This window comes from Podarcis gaigeae, assembly GCF_964106915.1.
Source record: "Podarcis gaigeae genome assembly, chromosome: 12".
Taxonomy (NCBI): Eukaryota; Metazoa; Chordata; class Lepidosauria; order Squamata; family Lacertidae; genus Podarcis; species Podarcis gaigeae.
This window is the reverse complement of record NC_139688.1, coordinates 31549111-31570980: the sequence shown is the minus strand read 5'-3', so window position 1 is coordinate 31570980 and position 21870 is coordinate 31549111. Positions and strand designations below refer to the sequence as shown.

The following is a 21870-nucleotide window of genomic DNA, read 5'->3' as shown; positions in this document are numbered from 1 at the left end:
TCCCCCCATAGACCACCTAGGGCACCCATTGGGCTCCTTTGGGCAATCAAATGCACACAGGACATGAATCTTAATAAGCCAAGATGCAAATTGAGGTTTCTGGATGTGTGTGCAGCTTCTTTGCTCTTCCTTTTTGTGGAACAAACAAACAAACAAACCAGAAACTGTTCAGTAAACTATAGTTTCCCAGTTTTGTTGAAACATGGTTAATTGTGATTAATGTCTTTGGAACAAGCAAAGATATTAAGACAACTTTGAACCATGGGTTCACAACCTGGCTTGTTATAAAGCCAATAACCATAGTTTCCTGGTTCAGGTGCAATGGAAAACTACAGTTAATTGAAGACTTTGGCCTGTTCACTTTTGCGAAGAGGATGCATGCATGGAAATTCTTATCTCAGCTTAGTAAGCTGAGATGTTAAGATCAAATCTGGCTTTTCTCACAACAGCGTCCCCAAATATTCCTTATCAAAGTGAAGAATGCTTCTTTAAATGAGACAGAGAAAAGGGGAGAGTTGGGAGGGGGGGTTCTATTTAATAACTGCTTTGATGAATTTTGTGGATTTAAAATGTTGACCCTTTCTGTTGTACAAGGATACAGTTTTAAGTGACTATCATGCAGAGGTCATATGAAGAGTTCCATCAAATGATACATTAGTGGGGGAAATAAGGCACGTTCACAAATGCAGGGTTAATCACAAACACACACCAGCTAAACCTACAATTCTCCAGGGTTTTCACTAACTCATACACAAATGAAGATGTCCTATATGGACAGAGGCTATCACTATGCCCCAAAGGTAATGTGGGAACAGGCCCAAATTATTCTGGGTCAGCAGTGGTGGCTGGCACCCAGTGGGGCTGGTCGGGCAGAACTTTAGGAGGCCAACAGAACATGGAGATGGGGGCAGTCACAGGAAGAGCCAAAGAATTCTACCTTTGCCCCATTATCCTCCCTGAGGATTTTTACATGGGCAACACGGAGACTGAGGAGGAGACTGACAGCCAGCACCACCCTGGGAAAATTGCCTTTGCCTCTCACAATGGGCCTGTCTGGAATCTGGATTGGCAGAAAGTAGGGGGGCAAACTGAGGGCTGACTGAGGGGTTGGTGGGGCAATACCCCATCCGCCCAAATAGGCCCGATTCTACTGGGGTTGCCTCTGACTACCTTGTCTGATTAGTATAAATAACTTGGGAGAAGCTCTTCAAATATCTCCTTTCATTCATCTAAAAAAGACTGCATCAATTTTAATCATAGCTTACCTGATTTAACTGATTCAGTGCGTTCCGTTTCATTTGCATCCTTACCAATCCAGAGAAATATCTAGGATGTGATGAAGAGAGAGACTGCTTCAACAAAGTGGTATAAATTTGAGGTTTCGCCACAGTTTGACCTGTACATAAAATACTAATGCCCAGCATTCAAAGACAGGGATGATTTCTAGTCAATATTTAAAATTCAGCTCCATGATTTGCCCACCTCTGTGGGTTTGCAGTCCCATGGCCTTGAAAATTTCTTTCAGGCTGCATGTTGTCTTATTTCCACCTCATTTCTCTATTGGCCACCAACTTTTCCCAGTCTTCCCCAATCTGGTGCCCTCTAAATGTTTTGGACTCAGCCCACCCAGCATGGCAGTGATGATGGGAGTTGCAGCACAAAACATCTAGATGGCAAAAGGTTGTAGAAGTCCGACATTCATCTGTCCTCCTCGCCTTCAAGCCATTTGCACCCCTTAGGACAACAAAGGCTCTTCTTTCGGTGTCCACATCATCAGAGATGTGGCAGGTGGCTTCATGGGACAGGGCCTGCTTGGTGGTGACACTCCATCTATGGCAGGCTCTTCCCAGTGTGGCTTGCCTGATGCCTACTTTGATGTCATTTTAATGCAAGGCAAAGACCTTTATATCCCCCCCCCCCCCAGTTTTCTCCATTGCTTTTGTGCACATTGGGCTCCTTGGAGGAAAGGTGGGATGTAAATATAATAAATAGCCTGGAAAATTTTCCCCACCTGCATATGCTTCCCCAAACCATGGGCTTCGGCGGGGGGGGGGGGAGGGCTGTTGGCTCCTTCCCCCCAGATGAAGCACAATCCCCAGATTCCCAGTTTTATTTTATTTATTTTTAAAGAGCAAGTTTTTAGTGTTTGTAGAGCACGAGATACACAACAAAATGTGCAGGCACTCTTCTCATTTATTTAGCAAGGTGCTTGCCTGCTCCCCCTTTTCAGTTATGGATGCACATTTGTTGGTTGGTTTGGAGTGTTTACTTGTCCCTCTTCCCAGAAAAATTCCTTCAGAAACCCATGCCCCAACCCTTAAGATACTCCTAAGAGGCTGCATGCACTGTGGGCGACCTTGCCAAGTGAAGGGAGGTGGGTGTCTAGGAAGGTTTGTGGGGTTTTTTGCTAGTAGAACCCTGGCTAAGGAATACCTTTCCCAGAGAAGCTTGTCTGGCACCATCTCTATGAACACCAGGCAAAGACCTTTTTATTCACCCAGATCTTTTATTGTGTTTTGAATTCAAGCTGTTTTATACTTCCTCTGGGTAATGGCAGTTTTCTGTTATCTTTTCAGCAGTTTTTTGCTGGTTTAATTATGATATATTGCAATTTTTAGCATTATTTTGCTTGCACGCTGGCCAGGGAATATTTATTGATGGGCAGCTAAATAAACTGTGACAGAAGAACTAGCGGAAGAATGATTGACAGGAAGGGAGGGAATGGAGTTGGGACTGACTGCTAGCTTGTGCCAGCTGAGAAATGAGAGTTGGAGTGTGTGGTTGTGAGGGACAGAGAGGAGGAATTGAAATGAGAGAGATATTAAATTACATATTTAGGAGAGTTGGCATAGCTGTTATGAAACGGAAGACAGTTACTATAAAAAAAATTGTATATGAAGACCATTTGTGCTGAATATCATGTTCCTTAATTAAAGATATGTCTTATGTTCAACGGACTTGTTTTCTGGTTTGGGTGGATTCTCAGATACATATATATAAATAGTCATCTTTTTACTTTTGGCAGAGCATCTGCTAAGTTCTCCAGGTCATCTCTGAGAAAGTGGTGTGAATGACTCATTTAAACATGTTTTCAAGGGAATTGCTCAATAGTCAATCCAGAGATGCCAAATGTCATGTTGAAATGGGCCCCAAGAAAGCCAAACATCTAGGACATTCTTCTGGCAAATATAGTTATTTCTCAAATACATCCAAATAAACATCTTTTACAACTGCTTGTTTTAAAATAGAGGTCTCTCCCTCCCCACGTCTCCTCCTTTAACTTCACTTATGTGGAGTTCTGTGTGCCATTCATTTCCTTCACAGCACATCCCAAGATTTTCTTTTATCATTCTTTGAACTGATCTACACAACAATTCAGGTAAACCAGGGGTCATCGACCTTTTTCAGCTGTGGGCCGGTCCACTGTCCCTCAGACCATGTGGTGGGCCGGACTATTTTTTTTTGGGGGGGGAATAACAAATTCCTATCTCCCACAAATAACCCAGAGATTCATTTTAAATAAAAGGACACATTCTACTCATGTAAAAACACGCTGATTCCGGGACCGTCTGCAGGCCAGATTGAGAAGGCAATTGGGCCGCATCCGGCCCACGGGCCTTAGGTTGCCTACAACTGAGTTAGACCAGTGTTTCCCAACCTTTTTTGGGCAAAGGCACACTTGTTTCATGAAAAAAATCTCGAGGCACACCACCATTAGAAAATGTTTAAAAAATTAACTCTGTGCCTATATTGACTATATATAAAGTAACTCTCTTTAATAGGAATCAAATAAACACAAATAAAGTATTTTATAATTACTTTATTATGAAATAGTAAGTAAACAGAAATATGAAAAATTATAAAATACTTTATTCAGTGAACCTGTGAGGGCCCGCCCTTTGCGGCAGCCAATTGGCTGCCGCCGTGGGCAGTGAATATTAATGATGTATCATTTTTGTGCTTCATGCTGTGGCCACAGACATGTGATCTGATGGTGAATTTGGGGTGACCCAATGCAAAAATCCTGAGAATCCCTGTGGATCCATGTTTTGTAACCACGTTTTTGCACCATTGCAGCCCCAGGCAACAGTGGGTGTGTGATTTGGGGGGGGGGCAGGCTGTAGCTATGGACATGCTATGTGATCTGATGGTGAATTTGGGGTGACCCAATGCAAAGATCCTGAGGATCCATGTGGATCCATGTTTTGTAACCACATTTTTGCACCACTGCAGCCCCAGGCAACAGTGGGTGCGTGATTTTTGGAGGGCAGGCTGTAGCCATGGACATGCTATGTGATCTGTTGGTGAATTTGGGGTGACCCAATGCAAAGATCCTGAGGATCCATGTGGATCCATGCTTTTAAACCACATTTTAAGTGGGGAGGGAAGGAAAAACACAGAACGGACAAGGAGCACGAGAGGGGTGTGCAGAGAAGCAGCTGGCTAAGAATGCAGGAGAGGGGTATAACGGGGAGGGAGGAAAGGAAGGCAAAAGTTTTCCCTCACCTACTCACCCAAGCCAGCCAGCTCGCACGCTCTCTCTCTCTCTCCCCCTCCTGCCTGCTTGCCTGGAGGGGAGGGGCTTTCCCTGCTCTTTGTTCCGTTTGAGCAAGCACAGCAAGGAAACAGAGGTGGGTGGGCAGTAAGACCCTGAGGCAAGTGCGGCTTGTGCTTGCTCAGCAGCTTCTTCACGGTGCTCCGCGGAACGGTGTTCTTCATCCCGCCGGCAGCGGCTCCCTCTCTTTCCTCTCAAGCAGAGCGGCCTTCCTGCTCCAGCCGCGCCTGCGCCTGAGGAGTTTCGAATCTGCCGCCGCGCGCAGGGTGACGTCACGGCCGCCGCCGGGCCAATCCGCCTGCTCGGCCCCGCCTCCCTTCTTCTCGCCTCCCTCACGAGAGGAAGCGCCTCCCTCGCGCACGGCGGATGCAGCCTGAGCAGAGTCCCCTCTCGCTTAGAGCAGTGTTTCCCAAGCGGCACACGAGGCAACGTCTCGCGGCACACTAGTGTGCCGCGGAACACCGGTTGGGAAACACTGAGTTAGACCATGGCTACAGAATGAGCCTGGGATAGGCTATACCATTTCAGACTAGAAATAGGGGTTGCCACTTTTGAAGGGAAAACAAAAACAAAACAAAAAAACAGAAGCACAGCTCCCTGCACATAAAAAGCTAGCATTACAAACCAGCCTGCTTTGCCAGTTTTCTATTTGCATGTATCTTTAATGGGATTAGGATTTGAAGATGTGATTACTCCACCTGCAACCTGAAGTGGTGCATTCCACTTAATGCTTTGTCCTTCCACTTAATTGTCCTTCCACTTAATGCTGCTATAGGTGTAAACCAGATTACATGTCTCTTTCGTCCCACACAGCTCCGTTAATTACATGTGCCTTACCTGATCCCAAGTATCTAGCAGCATGACGTCATCTTCAGCCAAGTCCTCCTGAGTGAATTCTCCAGGAACCTCCTCAATCTATGTTTAAAAACAACAACACTTGGCGACATACGTTCCTGTATACAAAATAGCACAGACTAGTCTACAATGTTCTCTGATTTATGAGTGGATGTTGAGGTAGAGTCCATCTTATGCTGGAAGTGGCAGAAGCTATTTAAGAGCTGGTGAAGGTTGGGGGTCAAAATCGCAAGCAATGGACAGTATAGGTTGGACTGTGGGTGGTTGAAAGGGAGAAATCACAGCCAGGAGAACAGTTAGAGACTGAGTCACAGTCAAGATAATGCAGTCAGGCGTTCAGGACCAGCTGCAGCAAGGGGGGAGGCCAAAGTGTCAAGGGTTAGATTATATCTTGTCTTTATTGAGCATTTACTCTGATTATACAGTGGTTATACGGCAGTGAGCACTCATCCTAATTTGCTGGTGAGGTGTTCATATGGCTTTCCATTAATAATTTGTTCATCCCACACTTTCTGGTGCATTTCCCCATCACGTTCCAAACCTCAGAAAGGCTTCTTTCCTTTTTTAAAAAATGGATTTGTTGGTGGAAGAAGACTGGAAAAAGTTTAAAGACTATTTACAGAAATACTGTAAAATTAATGAACGTTAGAAAAATGTTGGAATGAAGTTATATGGCTTTAGTAGAAATGTTATAAGGAACTAAGTACAAATAGATTATTAGTGTACTAAAGGGAAAAATAAGGTTAGAATATGTTAAGATAATTACAGGACAGAAAACAGAGGAAGATGGAAAGGAATTGCTGAAACAATTAACAGAAGTGGAATACAAAAAGGGACGTGTGAGGAGGTCGTTGAAACAAGTGAATGAAAGATAAGATATTGAAATTGTTTGATGTGTCTTAAATTGTTTCTGTTTTGTTTTGTTAGTTTAATGTGTTAGTGTTATGTAATGTTGTTTTTGTATTGTACTGTATTGTCTTGTTTAACTTTTTTTTGTAGTGTTTAAACTGTTGGAAAAGTAATAAATATTTTTTTAAAAAATATATGGATTTGTTGCACAACAAAATGCTTTAATCTACTTTAATCGCACACACCTAAATTGATGTTATGTGCTTGAATTCTTCCTACAAAATAGTGACAGTCGGGAGGCACCCATATTTTCACAAACCAAATAATGTGGAACACATCCTTCTTGGCCAATCAGAATCTAGGACTAGCCACAAGACAGAGATGTTCCAGGTGGCATTACACCTATGGCAGCGCTTGTTATTTAGCTGTCTGGAAACTTACCCAGGCAGTGAATTTGAGGCTGCTGCTGATTTATTTTTAATAAGCAATGGACATATTGTGCTTGCACTGAGGAACCAGATTTAGAAAGGATTTAAATAAAGAATAAAATGCAGTAAATCTGTTAAATTAACTAGACACCCGGTGACATTACTTTATTTTTTAAAACCAATTAGCAGATTATTTTTTTTAAGAGAAACACTTTTTTGGTACAGAACATTGCGTTTTAGAAAATTAGGGCAGATGTGTGTGGGAATTTGCATTGCACTCGTTACTTGACTAATGAGTAAGCCGCCGCCATTCGATACAATATAAAGTTAACAAATAAGAGAAAATAGGATAGTGACTACTAAAAAGTTCATCTCCCTCTCCCTTTGTACACAGAGCAACTAGACTGCTGCTAAACGATAAAATTAAACTGGATATTTCAGTCCTTCTCATACAACTTTGAAACTTTGAAACAAAATGTAAGCCCTCTTACACTGCAGAAAGTATTTTCATAATCAAGCCAAGCTTTGTTGCATTAATATGTTCTTCCTCAAAGCTTCCTGTGTTTTGTTCTAACTTAATTATATAGTAAAATTGGAAGATCTCAATAGAGTACCAGCTTAGTATGCAAGTATATAGAGCCTATAAGCTTCTTTCCTTCAGAGTCCAGATACACTTGATGGACACAAGGAGCCATGATTTATTAGACATTTAGGTGAAGCAATGAGCAGATAAGAATCTCTCTGTCTTATTTTTATTTAATTAATGTTATTGGTTATAAATGTTTGTATTATGAAAAGTGGTCCTGGAAAATGTTTCTTCTAGTTTTTTTTTAAATTATATGTATGTATATGCAGTGCTTTTTTTCTAAAAAAAATGTTTAGGGGTACTCTCATTTTGACACAAGAAAATCACCATTTTATAGTTCAAATCGGGGAAAATAAATACAGTAAATGGACAAAAGTACAAAGATTCACAAAATGTTTAGGGGTATGCGTACCCCTGTATCCCCGCAAAAAAAAAGCACTGTGTATATGTATGTTTGTATGTATGGAAAGAGAGAAAGGGAGAGATTCAACAAAGCTTTCCTTGGAAAAAAATGTTTTAATCCATGCCTCATGAAGATCCTTTGTGTGACCTACATTTTTATCCACCAGTGTTGACTCAGTTCATCAATATCTTCTTTGCTTATTCTGGGCTTGACTACTCAGAATTCTTAAAAGACTCTTCTGTTTTCACACCTATTACATTTCTCAAGGCCAAAGGAATGTATTGAACTCCAAACATAGCACAGCTATATACCTGGAGGTTTTTCAGCTCTCTTTGACAAAGCTTTTGAGCCACAGTATATTACAAATAAATATATATATACTGCTTAGTGGCTCAGTGGACATGGAGAAAAACACTGGCCAGAAGGAAATGAAAAGGGAAAAAATAAAAGACAGAATGGCAGGATTGTCAGTGGGTGGGGTAGCATTCCTCCGAAATATGATCAACTATAAGGCAGCCTACGTCTGAGCCCTCCATGTTATGATAAATTTGCTCTATGCCCTGCAAATTATGTTCTTCCTTGCTCTGCAAAGGATGTGAGTAATCTCATTTAAGACCCAGAGATGGAATGACCATAGCAATCAAGGGACAGAGCAGAAATTATCTGCCATATACTTACTATAAACCTGCCGGTCTTATTAGAACAGCCATAAAGACGTGGAGGATGGTCTTCAGACTCAGTCAGTAACTGTGCCGATGTCTGGTATTCTTTCTTTCCACCAAGGGCACTCCAAAATGGCTCTGGAAGATACAACAAAAACACTTCCTTGGTGAAACGCCCTGCAAACAAGTGTTGATGAAACAAGATTGTTAGGGGTGTAAAATTTCAACACTGGGTGCTGCCTCAATACAGCTGTGCTTCCATCATGGGGCTCCTCCATGCAAGCCAGGAAGTGACCTCTCCAAACAACGGAACGACTCTTCTTATGTTTGCAGCTGCAATCTCCTGGATGATGCAGACGCTGTTAGGCAGTTGAAAGTGTGTGCATACTCTGTCCGTTTCCCTCCCACCCACCTCCTCCTCCGTATGGCCCTGGGCACTGGCAACCCACGTTACACCACTGGTACGGCCACTAATATTAGGAAGCCATTTTTCCAAATGTCAAGGACTGTGGACATTTAATGCATCAAATAATAGAACGCTAGAATTGTAGAGTTGTGCTCACCTGGTTCCTGGCCTTCTTCAATCCTTGAGGTTTGGCACTTGAGGACACCAGCTACATACTGTGCCCCCTTCTCTTCTTCTCTGCTTGCTCCTTTCCCAATCCAGGTATACCCAGCATTACTTGGCAGTTTCAAAACAAAAACATCATTGGAATTCAGCGAAGTGCCATCCGCATCAACCTGAGACAGGAGTGAGATTGCATCAGTCTCCTGCTTCTTCTTTTTTATTTCTTTCTCATTTTTGCAGTTTGCAACATTAATTTAAGCCCAGAACAATCCCTCTGACTTCACAGGTGCCACTCAAGATGCAAGCTCTTAAAAGGCCAACACAAAGAGTGAGTCCTAATTATGATGTTAAAAATAAACTAGCAGTGAAAGGAAGGTTTTACTGTACACACATCTCCATTCCCACCCAGCAAAATAAACAACAACAACAACAACTTTTTAGGAAAGTGCTTTTGGCAGGACTTTCAACTGACTCATAAAAGTTGGATCTGGATAACACTGAAAAATACATACGAGCTTCAATATAATCCAGTTTCAGTGCGGCAATGATACCACCTAGTCAGCAAACATTTATGTGTGGGACCTGAAATCAGTATACAGGGCCATTCAGCTGAATGGTTGCACAAGTGGAAGACATTGCAAGCATGCCCAGTAGCACAACAGGACTCCCTGAATCTGCTCCAGAGGGTCAAGGATGTCTCTTTTCTGAAGCCCTGGAGAGGTGCAGCTTTGGCCCATCCATACCTTGGTTTCATGTGGATTGTGAACCCCTCACACCCGTTTTAATTCCCCCCTCATATGGCATTCTCCTACGACGACTGCTACTTTACCCTATCTCTTCCCCAAATCTGGAGATTCCCCATGCTATGAAAATCGAGAGGGGAGAGCTGCTTTGATTGCATACATATGGAATCAATGTATTCAGCACTGAGCTAGATGGACCTCTCTCAATAGAAAACAGCTTGTTAGGGTCTTATCACACCTTTCTACCTGACTGGGACACATCTGCAGGCAGACACACGTGTCTGCTACCATCACATCTAGTTTGTCCCCGGCTCTGGAATTTGGTGTCCGTTTCATCTTGCTACACGGAGAACAGGTTTCCGAACGCCTATTTCTTACCTCGACAATCCTGGTGATGGATGCTAGGTTCCTGCGGATTTGGAACAAGCGTGTTGGAGCAGCAGGCTTCTGTCCGCCTTTCTTGGACGTCCCATCCTTGTAAACAATGAGCGGTTTGTCTTTGAACAAACTCAACAAGTGCAGGGGCTCCTTGCCTTGGCTGACTCTGATCTGCAGCGACGTTTGAAGGGAACAGCAAGGAAACAGATTTTTACGAGGCTGCCTGCTGCCCTGGCCTGCCCTGGCCAACAGATGCTTCGCTGGAAGTTGGCAAGAATGAAGAGTGGCACGTTTCTCTTGAATAATTCAAGCTTATGTGACTGCAGTGTGTGTGTGCAGCCGTGGCGTTCTAAACCTGCCTCTCACGGAAGCAGAAATGCAGCATGCCGTTGCAATCTAAATATTCCTCATATAACATTCTGGTGTGTGCATGTGTGTTTGGTTCAGATTTGAGATTTGCATTTAAATGCAGCAGGAAGCAGCGCCCTGTTTGTGTACCTGCCTGGAGCTGGGAGAAAGGCAAGGAGCATAAAGCCATCTGGGAATGGAAATGCACCAACCAGGTTGATTATCAAGAAGGCTGTCGTTAAAGAAGGAAGCGAGAAGAGCTCTTTCTTACAACTGATCCCTGGAATGCATTATCAATTGATCTTTGGGGTGCATTATCTAATAATAATAATTTATTATTTCTACCCTGCCCATCTGGCTGGGTTTCCCCAGCCACTCTGGGCGGCTCCCAATCAAATATTAAAAACACAATACGGGTTTAAACATTAAAAACTTCCCTAAACAAAAATGCCTTCAGATGTCTTCTAAAAGTCAGATAGTTGTTTATTTCTTTGACATCTGATGGGAGGGTGTTCCACAGGGTGGGAGCCACTACCGAGAAGGCCCTCTGCCTGGTAACCTCACTTCTCGCAGTGAGAGAACCGCCAGAAGGCCTTCAGTGCTGGACCTCAGTGTCCGGGCTGAACGATGGGGTTGGAAACACTCCTTCAGGTATACTGGGCCGAGGCCGTTTAGGGCTTTAAAGGTCAGCGCCAACACTCCAGTGCATGGAGGACAGAAATACTAATGTCCATCAATGGACCATGAATCCTCCCACTCAGGTACCTGAGATTTCAGCTAGTCCAATGCTGCACAGAAGGGGTTGGTGGACTCCAGCTTCATCAGCCCCAGCAAGCGTAGCCAATAGTCAAGGATGGTGGGAACTGCAATCCCACAAAACCTGGAGGGCTGCAGATACCCTGTTCCTGCTGCAAGTTAATTGCAAGCATCTCTTACGGCCTGTTCTGAGGCACCTAATCTACCATGTGTCAAAGACTTGGTACTTGCTAATATTTATAATATTATCAATGTTCCCAGCACCTAACCAGAATACAAGAGGATAGGTAACCCTGCCCCGAGGAGCCTACAATCTAAAATTTGACCCATGGGAAACAGCAGCAGAAGAGGAGACAGGGGTGAACAAGGTGCTTGTTTTTATGGTTGTACTTCCAAGCTGGAACCATGATAACACCTCTTGCTTTTCTGGGATGGAGGATGGAGACTGTGCGCAGAAACCTCCGACCTTTGTGTATCTGGGATGTAGCCTACTGTACCGAGGTAAGAGTCACAGCCGTGCTACCACCCAATTTTTGCCTCTGGCTCCAGCCACCACCAGCATGCAGCCTCTGGAAGGCTGCTCACAAGGGAATGAATGAAAAAGGCGCCCCCATGGCTGTTAATGGTAGTGCAAGAAGGAAAAGACACAGGCAACAGATGAGAAGCAAACTACAGATGGATAGAATTGGGGTCGGGTGGTGGTTGAAGAACTGCTTCCTTAGAGAGCATGTGGAAATTAAACTATGGGCAGACCCAACCATACATTTAAATCAGATTGCTCCCCGCGCCCAGAATTCTGGGAACTGTAGTTCCCCCCTTACAGCTAGCATTCTCAGTATCCTTAAGAAACTACAGTTCCCAGGACTGTTGGTGGGGAAGCAACATGCTTTAAACATGTTCTGGATGTGGTCTGAACATGTGGCGCTTCTCTTGCGCAAGCACCAAAGAGCACAATGGCTTCCTTTGGCATTTTGCAAGGGGGTTTAAAAGGGGTAAAGGGACCCCTGACCATTAGGTCCAGTCGTGACCGACTCTGGGGTTGCGGCACTCATCTCGCTTTATTGGCCGAGGGAGCCGGCGTGCAGCTTCCAGGTCATGTGGCCAGCATGACTAAGCTGCTTCTGGCAAACCAGAGCAGTGCATGGAAACGCCATTTACCTTCCCGCCAGAGCAGTACCTATTTATCTACCTGCACTTTGATGTGCTTTCAAACTGCTAGGTTGGCAGGAGCAGGGACCAAGCAACGGGAGCTCACCCCGTCGCAGGGATTTGAACCGCCAACCTTCTGATCAGCAAGTCCTAGGCTCTGTGGTTTAACCTACAGTGCCACCCACGTCTATCAAAGTCCTAATGCAGACGTACAAATGTTGTGTCATTCTGCAACTCCACCCATAGAGTCCATGTATTCACCTGAACATTGTTCGGCCTGCCTAGGACTACAAAAAGGGGAGGGCAGGCCACAATAAATGCTTGGCAGGAGTGGGCAGGCTGCGTTTGGATTGACTGCTCATAAAAGGAACAGACCTGCCCTAACGGCTGAACAGCATAGCAGGGGCAGGAGATCAGGAACCCACCTTCCTCGCAGGTGAGAAGGGGGGGAAAGGGACTGGATTCTCCAAACCCAGCACTATAGAGACTCCCAGGGAAGCATGGTGCAGAACTACTTACAAAGATAAACAATATTTCAAGCCTCCTTTTATTGTAATATAGCCTGCAGTGCCATCTAATGACAAAAAATATAGTTGCACCACAAGTGTATTGTGATTAAGGATGGAAGGTCAGTTTTGGTTTCTCTCAGGTTCTCATTTTTCCCAGTGTGAAGCTCAGTTCTCCACATGAGTTTGCTATTTTGTTTTTCCAACACCCTTCTGTATGCAATTTTGCCTAATATACACATTTTTTGCAAAGCGGCTTCTGTTAATATAACACATCTCCACATGTTCTTTTCACTAATATATGCAACTATGTTAACCTTCTACACTAGCAAATGCATTTTTGTTTATATTACTTGGCTGCAGAACTGTGTCATTGAAGGATAATTGTATTTTACTTTGCATATGGTTTCAGAAAGTGCAAATTAGGTCCGACTTTAATTGAATTTCTCTTCCCGCCCCAACCTTAATTGTGATCCTGTTTTTGAATAGGGCTTAACTAAATATGCAATGAAGGGGGGACATACAGAAGTGGGCATCTCAATCTCCCTCCGTGTGACCACAAGTCACAACCTGCAATGGCAAAGCCTCCTATACCCTGCTTTTCTAGGGTTTCCAAAGACAAAGGGAGCATGGGCTTCCAGCCTTTCTCAACCTGTGGGTCCCCAGATGTTGTTGGACTACAACTTCCATCACCCCAGATGGACAGAGCTCAGGGATGATGGAAGTTGTAGTCCAACAACATCTGGGGACCCACAGGTTGAGAACCGCTGTATGCAAGAAATAGAATGTAGCTTTCAAGTTGCTTGTGTGACCTCCTGTTTGCACCATCAATATTTTCAGGTTCATCAGGAAGGCACTAACCTGGACTGCATGCCCGTCTAGTGACCGGTCGAGCTGAACTGTCAAGAATGCTGAAGTAGTCAACTCATCTAGAGTGGCATGAGCTCCTTGCCTGTAGATGGAGAAGATGCAGATAAAACACAAGTCCCCTTAGAAAGGTGAAGCTCCTGACTATAGGAGTCAAAGCACATGGGAGTGGCAGAGATGACCAGCTGGGAGAACCTGCATTTGCCTTCGGAACTGCAAAGCCGACCCCATCCAAAAGATTCAGGGAGGTTATTGATAGGACAGTATTAAGTATGGAGTATGTGGGACCTGAAAAGATCATGAATTAGGTGATCGCTCATCTATCCAAGAACTCCTCAGGTCAACTCCCTTCAGGTTTCGCTCTAGCAGTGGCGTAGCGTGGGGGGTGCAGGGGAGGCCAGCCGCACCGGGCGCAACATCTGGGGGTTAGGGTTAGGGGGCGGAAATCCACGGGTTAGGGGGCGCAAATTACTTGCCTTGCCCCGGGTGCTCACAACCCATGCTACGCCACTGCGCTCTAGAATGTAGAACTGGGTTATGCCCCACGGTTTGAGGCAGGAGGGCTCTTCCTATAGGCCAAAGCTGGAGTGTCCCTATTTCAGATTTAGCTATTTAAAGCACAATTCAGTCCGATTCTGAAGGCCTGATGCAGGCACAATGTTATCAGCAGAGTGAGGTGGCTCCTTCAGGCGGCAGATTCCGGGGGGTGGAGAGAGGATGTTTCAGCTGCCAATCCAATCAGCTTCTGGTTATGGAATGGGGGAGGGATCTTTCTGCCCTTTGCTCCTGGCACCAAAACATCTTGTGGCCGCCAAAGGGGATACTGGTTTTCAGAGAGGCTCCTTGCAACGCATCAAGGATAAAAACAACAGTACTGTAATCTAAGAAGCAGCATGGCTTCCATTAAACATACCATGTGTAGATTATCTGTCCTTTGGGATAGGTGTACAGTATTATGTAGCAATCTCCACCATAAAACTGCCCATAGCTCTGAGGTTCCACAGGGATTCTGCCGTTGCTTTCGACGCGCCAAATCTAAGACATGAAAGATGTCACGGGGGAAGAGCATTTGCAAAATTCTCAAAACAGAGCATTTTGATAAGGTGACAGATTCAAGAGAGCTGGTTAGCTGTGTTAGTTGCAGCAGAAACACTAATCTGATTTATTGTAGCTGAAGCTTTCATGCACTGCAATCAATTCCCATGTAAACAGTAGGTCCAAAAGGCCGTGAGATGTATTCTATCACTATTAGGCATCACAATCAATTATCATTATCAGGGATTGAACCTGAGACCTTCTGCAGGCAAAGCGGATACTCTACCACTGAGCTACATTAATTCCCCTAAATGTAAATATAGTAGGCTCCAATATAATACTGTTATAATTTTGGGTACCCCCTAGAAATTAATAAATGCTAGGATTTTGATTATTTGGGGTATGAAAGGAGAAATACCAGCTGTAGAGGAATTCCTAGGTTGTGTATGCAAAACGACCTGGCCGAGCAAGGCCCATTAAGAAACAATACAAGGCCACAGGCAATAGAAAAGAACTGTCCTTTCCCCATTGCCCTGAGGTGTGAACAGGGACTGGGTGTTTGGAAGGTTGTGAGGTGACAGGAAAAGGGAGTCTTTGGCAAAGGTTGCTGTGTAGAAGGAAGAAGAAGAGAGACTGGGATCCATCTTGGGCAGGTTGGCTGCAGGCCTGCTGGGAGAGATGCCTTGGGCTCCAGGGCTGCACTGATGTGGGGTCCAAGCCTGTCTTGAAATGACCATGCTGTAGGATCTGGACTACCCCCTCCCATGCAAACTGAAGGTGTAACAGGTGAACAAAGCATATTTCTTAAAGCTACAACATACTCCTCTGTGTCTTGATTCTCCAAAGGAGCACAGACCCCGGGGTGAGTGCCTGGAATGCCCTGGACTCTTGCTACTGCTCAGCAAAGATTGGGGGGAGGCACCCAACTTTTGTAACAATGCTAAAAGCAGAAGTCATAAAAGAACCTCTCCACACCTGCAGTGGATTCTGCATTCAGACGACCCCTTTCCCCATCTACAGCGTTCGGATTCCAGATAGTTCTCAGACTCAATTGTATGTCCCATATACAATCTAGTCCCCCCCCCCAAAAAAAACCATGTACTAGATGTATTTGTATGGGAGTGGGGGAAATAGGTGCAAAGTTCAGTCGTACCTTGGAAGTTGAACGGAATCCATTCCGGAAGTCTGTTCGACTCCCAAAACGTTTGGAAACCAAAGTGCGTCTTCCGACTGGCTGCAGGAAGCTCCTGCAGCCAATCGGAAGCCATGGAAGCCCTGTTGGATGTTCGGGTTCCAAAGAACGTTTGCAAACCGGAATACTCACTTCCGTGTTTGCAGCGTTTGGGAGCCAAAATGTCTGAGTACCAAGGTGTTTGGGATCCAGGTACGACTGTACTGCAAAACTACAACCGTAAAGCAGAACAGCAGCTAAAAGAGAAACCCGGGAGCTAGATGTCAATAAATACCTCCACTTTCCCAGAGCCATCGTCCACCATGTTGTGCTGGGCTGCCATCTGCGGAGACTCGTGCAACTTGGTGGCATCAAACTCAACTTGCTCAATCCTCGCCACTCTCTCTGTGACGTACACTTTTCCGAAGCCATCGCTTTGATCCTTATCTTTCCAGTCTCTAAAGAACTGCTTGAAGATTGGTGTTTCACCTCCTTCTGGAAGAACCTGAATCTGAAACCAAGAAGCAAAGGGTTGGAAAGCCTATAACTGACAGCTCTCCTTCCTTCCTAGGGTACCCGCTGTGTGCTAATGTGTGGGAGAAGCAAAACATTCGCCAGTTAACCCAATCTCTAAATATATACCAGGCAGGAGCAAGGGCTGACAAGTATGGCCAGTGATTAAGGATGATGACAGTCCTGCAACTTCTGGAAAGCTGCAGGTTCCCCCTCCCCAGTTTACAGTTTTGCCACTTTTTCACAATGGTATATTTCCTTAACATGCTGCCATATCAGAAGGGGGAGTCTACTTGAACTCTTAAGTGAGAGTGTTCCTAGACTGCCTCATCATTTCTACCTCAGCCCCCTATACCAGGTTGCTCACCCAAGCAAGACAGTTTGAGCATATTACACCGATTCTGGTCAGACTGCACTGGCTACCAATTAGTTTCTGGGCCCAATTCAAAGTGCTGGTTTTGACCTATAAAGCCTTAAATAGCTCAGGACCACAATTCCTCAAGGACTGCCTCTATCCATATGAGCCTACCCCGACACTGAGATCATCTTCTGAGGCCCTTCTTTGTGTGCCTCCTCCTCAAGAGGTCCGGAGGGTGGCAACACAAGAACAGGCCTTCTCTGCAGTGGCTCCCTGTCTGTGGAATGCTCTCCCCAGGGAAGTTCACCTGGTGCCTTCATTACACACCTTTAGGTGCCAGGCAAAAACGTTCCTTTTTAACCAGGCCTTTGGTTGACGTGATCAACATCCCATACCCTTTTAAAATGTAGCTCTTTTGGGGGGGCATTATTGGGTTATTGCTCTTATTTTAATTTTATATACTGTGATCCTTTTATGTGAACCACCCTGAGACCTCTGGGTATAGGGCGGTATATTAATAATAATAATAATAATACCAGTGGCTGGCCTTATATAAACTATACTCAGGGTAGTTTCAGACTGCCACTGTTTTCCGGTGTGATTTATCCACATACCAGCAAATTCAGGTTGCACAATTCAATTTGAATTGGTGCTCTTGCACAACAAAAATGCTCCCCACCGACCCCTGCAAAACCACACCTTTTGCAACAAGAAAAGAGGAAGGAAAATGCACCCGAAAGTGTGAGGTATCAATTGAAGCAACATCATCTAGCCTCCCTGGAAACAAATTAGGATGAACAACAGACAAACAGGTCATCTGGAAGTGACCTTAGTCACCTGTGGGGGTTTACTTGGGGAAAAACGGAAAGTACGGTTGTTCCTTGCAGAGGTATACCTGAGTGTTGGCAGGATAATTCATTTGCTGAATGAATTCTTCAGCCGATTTCATGGCTGCTTTTCTCTCACTTGGATTAGCATTTTTACCTTGTTAAAACAAAGCAGAAGGAAAAATTACAACGGCAAAAGGAGAGCGAAACTCCCAGAAGCCTTTGTTGATTATAATAGTAAATTATAATATTGTAATGTTAAAAGAGAAGCAAAGAGATTTGCCACATACCTTTCCACACAAATATCTTCCTGGCTACTCCGTGATCCAGTATAAAGCACTCTTCAGACAAAAGCATTGCCCTCAAGAAGGGATTCTCCTCTGCAACAATCGAAACCTTCATGGATCCACTGGCGTCTGATACCTAAGGACACAGGACATTCACATTTAGATCAGCTACAAATCTGCATTCAAGTAATTAAAAAGCAAACAAACACATATTGTCATGACTTCTAAAGTTGAAACAGGGTTCTGTTCAGAAACAGCCCTGCAGCAAGCTGGCAATTCTGCTCGTACCATGTAGAGTTTGGCACTTTTCCTGTTGGTAATATCAGCAGCCTCATCATCGTTATCATCACCCTCAGGAAGTTCTGGTTTCCGTCCCAAGACCTTCAGAACAAAAAGAGAAAGAGAAAGAGAAAATGATCACCATCCATTACTCAAAGGTCTGAATATCTTACTCCCCTTTCTGCATTTGAACATATAATCTTGTTATCATCCGGTTGTTTGGCTATCTATTTGGACAGATGGACTGCTTAGATTAATGTGCCCGTTTAAATTAGGATTGATGGGTTATTCTTGTTGTTCACGTGAGCAGATGTTGTTTCCTTCTTCTTTTCACCATGTTTGCGATAAAAAGAAACAAAAGCCAAGCACCCAGACTCAAGTAAGTAAATAAACAAAATGATTTTTTAAAAAAACCCAGTCATTTTTAGTTATGGCTTTATTAGCAGCGTCGTGAGAAATCTGGGAAAAAATTGAAATTTGATTTTTTAAAAAAAAGATGTTGCATGATTTAGGGCTACATTTGGCATGGTACAAAAGTTCCATGATGGGGTATACTAACGAAATATTTTTCTTGGGCAATAAGCCGGTTGGGAGGTGATTTGAATTGGGGCCACAGTGCTAGGGGTGAGGAGGGGTGGGATTCAGGTTGTCACTCTGTGATGACGTCTCTCCAATAGACATCACTCCCAGATCCAACCAGACTCTGCTCTTAGCCATGAAGTGAGGAGGAAGGACAGGAACAGCGATAGCTGTATATTTTCCTGTCTGCCTATAAGCCTGGGAGCATGAATTCCTTTGGGAAAAGAGCATGGGAGAAGAATGAAAGCCCCCTTTCCTCTGTGCCATGGCTGCTCAGGAGTGTTGACATGCAAAGCACACAAAGCCAGCTGGCTAGCCCCAGCTGAGCCGTCTCCTTCCAGCCATCCCACTGCAAAGACTCATCGGCATCTGTTCCGACATAAATCAGCGACCCGGGCAAACTATCAGCAGATCGAACTGTGCACACAGAATAGGCGTGAGACTTGTGAAAGAATGCTACAACTTTTGTTGTTGTTGTTTAGTCGTTTAGTCGTGTCTGACTCTTTGTGACCCCATCGACCAGAGCACGCCAGGCACTCCTGTCTTCATACTACAACTACAGATTTATTAATCCTAAATCAGAACAAAGAAACATGTCGTCTCTCTCTCTCCGTCTTCTCAGAGAGAACAGCTAAAAGCAGAAGCTATACACACAACGGAAGTTCCCAGCAAGCTGTTCTGGAATGTAAACAGACATGTGACATGCAACAGTTCCACACGTCTGCTCCTTAAGGTGGAATGGAAATCTCAGCAAGGAGACACTGCCTAGGCAGGGTTGTGTGCTGGGGGAATCTTGCCATTGCCTTCTTTGAGTGCCCTGGCTGCTTCTGTGTGTGAGCAGCATATACGTGCCATCAGCACAGTTCCTGACTGATGGGCTGTAATGGCCGCTCCAGGGATGCTATGGACATGTTTTTCATATTTACAAACTTTTTGCATTTTCAGGTTGTGGGTTTCCCCTCTCCAGGGCTGTTAATAACTTAACTGAGGCTTTCCCAACCAAGAATCCTACAGATTTTTTAGATTCCCTTCGGTCCTATCAAGTACCTTTTTTAAGAATAAAAGGTGCCAATACTTGCCATGAAGTTTTAATGTTTTGTGTGGGTTTTTTTAAGGTGCCGTACCTTGGATCTCAAACGCCTTGGTTCCCAAACAAATTGGCTCCCGAATGATCAAAACCCGGTTTTCGAACGATTTTTGGAATGTCTGGCACTTCTACTGCTTCCAGTTGGCTGAAAGCATCCTGAAGCCAATCGGAAGCCATGCCTTGGTTTTCAAACAGTTCCAGGAGTCAAACTCCCGGAACGCATTCTGTTCGAGAACCAAGGTACGACTGTACTGCCTACCCTTCAATAAGGTTTTTTTTAAAAAAGTAAAGGACCCCTGGACAGTTAGGTCCAGTCAAAAGTGACTATGGGGTTGAGGTGCTCATCTAACTTTTGAGGCCAAGTGTCAGGGACTGGGCAGAGGAGGAATGGTGGAGACCACCTCCCCATCCTGACCCTCCCAGGGAGGAGGAGGAAGAAGACAGTATAGATGTACAACAGTGGTTTGCAGGAGGTCACAGCTCAGAGGCAGATGAGGGTAAAAGTTGGGAAAGAATGGGAGAGGAGGAATAGGCAGAACTGAAGCGGCAGCTGGCTGACACGGTGTCATTAGAAAGCATTCCAGACCCTCCATCTCCCAGAACCCGGCGAGCCTTAAAAGTAGGAGAGCAAAGAGCTCGAAGACAGAGGGCACATAGCAGCACCTGTAGACGTGGGAGAGGAAGTGGGAGAGACAGGGTGTAAAGATTCACTCTGGACAACACCATGATCCAAGAGGCTGGGTTCTATAGCCTCTCTCTGTAAAGATTGAAATAAAAAAAGGAGGGTAAGAAACTTTTCCTTGTCTTTATATTTTTCCGGGCAACTAGCTGGGAGCCGCTGACAGCATCCTGACACCAAGGGAGCCAGCGTTTGCCCACAGAAAGCTTTCCGGATCATATAGCCAGCATGACTAAACCGCTTCTGGTGCAATGGGACATCGTGACGGAAGCCAGAGTGCACAGAAATGCTGTTTGCCTTCCCGCCACAGCAGTGCCTATTTATCTATTCACGCCGGTGTGCTTTTGAACTGCTAGGTTGGCAGAAGCTGGGACAGAGCACCCTGTTGCGGGGATTCAAACTGCTGACCTTCCAATCGGCAAACCTAAGAGGCTCAGTGGTTTAGACCACAGCGCCACCTGCTCCTCCTACCCTTGAGTACCCCCAGAGAAAAAGCAAAGCCAATAATTAAGGATGGTAGAATTTGTAGTCAGGCTGGAGAAGCCTGACTTGACTCCTTTCTAATTTCAGTGGCTTAAAACAACCTTAGCTTTTATGGTGCTGGAGGGAGGGGGAGTGGAAGAGCAGGCTGAATTAATAACTTAAACACAGATTAGGGTGGGCCAAGGAGCCAGTTCAGATGTTCTCCCACGTGGTCATCTTAGGAGAAATCCAAGTGACGCCAACCCATAGTTTGAGGAAAACACATTCGAAAATACATTCCTTATGTACTGAGTGTATTGAATCCTTTTAATGGCCGCAACACAAAAGCCAGCCAGAAAAAGAATAATAGGTGAACTTTAACCAGGTGCTGAAATAGAACAAACTGCTAAACGTGCTTCACAAATCCCTTCATCAGAGGTGAATTGAACTTCTGTGGTTTAACTCAATGCATGTTGATTCTGAAGGAAGTTTCACTGAATTCAATAGGACTTGCTTCCTTATAAGTGGATATAGGAATGCAGTACCTTCTGATAGAGGGGAAACTGGTTGAAATGCATTGGACAATTCATCTGGCGTTATAATTCTTTTAAAAATAAATTGGAATAACTACAACAAAATAAATAAGCAATTGTGGCCACAAAGAGGGAACCAACCAGCAATCACCCATGCAGGAAAGAGGAGATGAGAGGCATTCAGGAATGCTATAGCTACAGAGCAAGAGAAAATTAATAAATAAAAAAGTTTTAAAATTGGCTTACAGTAAATTTCTAAATCTAGGTCTCAAGCATAGAGCAAAATAGTAACCCAATATGGCTTGCTGCCTCATATGCACCAACTGATAGATATGACACCATTCCTATAATTCTCCTCCTATTCACCAGAGAAGGGCCGGCTGAATTTGGCTTAAAGTCAAACTAGC

The 21870-nt window shown here is 44.5% G+C and overlaps 1 protein-coding gene across 1 annotated transcript in view; it reads right to left on the bottom strand.

Moving 5' to 3' along the window:
* SCIN (scinderin) overlaps positions 1 to 21870 on the bottom strand; it is a 48028-nt gene that overhangs the window by 3748 nt on the left and 22410 nt on the right. Inside the window, exons 5-15 of the mRNA XM_083705278.1 lie at positions 18133 to 18225; positions 17848 to 17980; positions 17626 to 17714; positions 16155 to 16370; positions 14567 to 14688; positions 13648 to 13738; positions 10028 to 10198; positions 8902 to 9079; positions 8355 to 8476; positions 5393 to 5470; positions 1266 to 1326 (exon numbers count right to left, since the gene is read on the bottom strand). Of these exons, the coding sequence (XP_083561404.1) occupies positions 1266 to 1326; positions 5393 to 5470; positions 8355 to 8476; positions 8902 to 9079; positions 10028 to 10198; positions 13648 to 13738; positions 14567 to 14688; positions 16155 to 16370; positions 17626 to 17714; positions 17848 to 17980; positions 18133 to 18225 (1354 nt within the window). The remainder of the gene's footprint in view (positions 1 to 1265; positions 1327 to 5392; positions 5471 to 8354; positions 8477 to 8901; positions 9080 to 10027; positions 10199 to 13647; positions 13739 to 14566; positions 14689 to 16154; positions 16371 to 17625; positions 17715 to 17847; positions 17981 to 18132; positions 18226 to 21870) is intronic.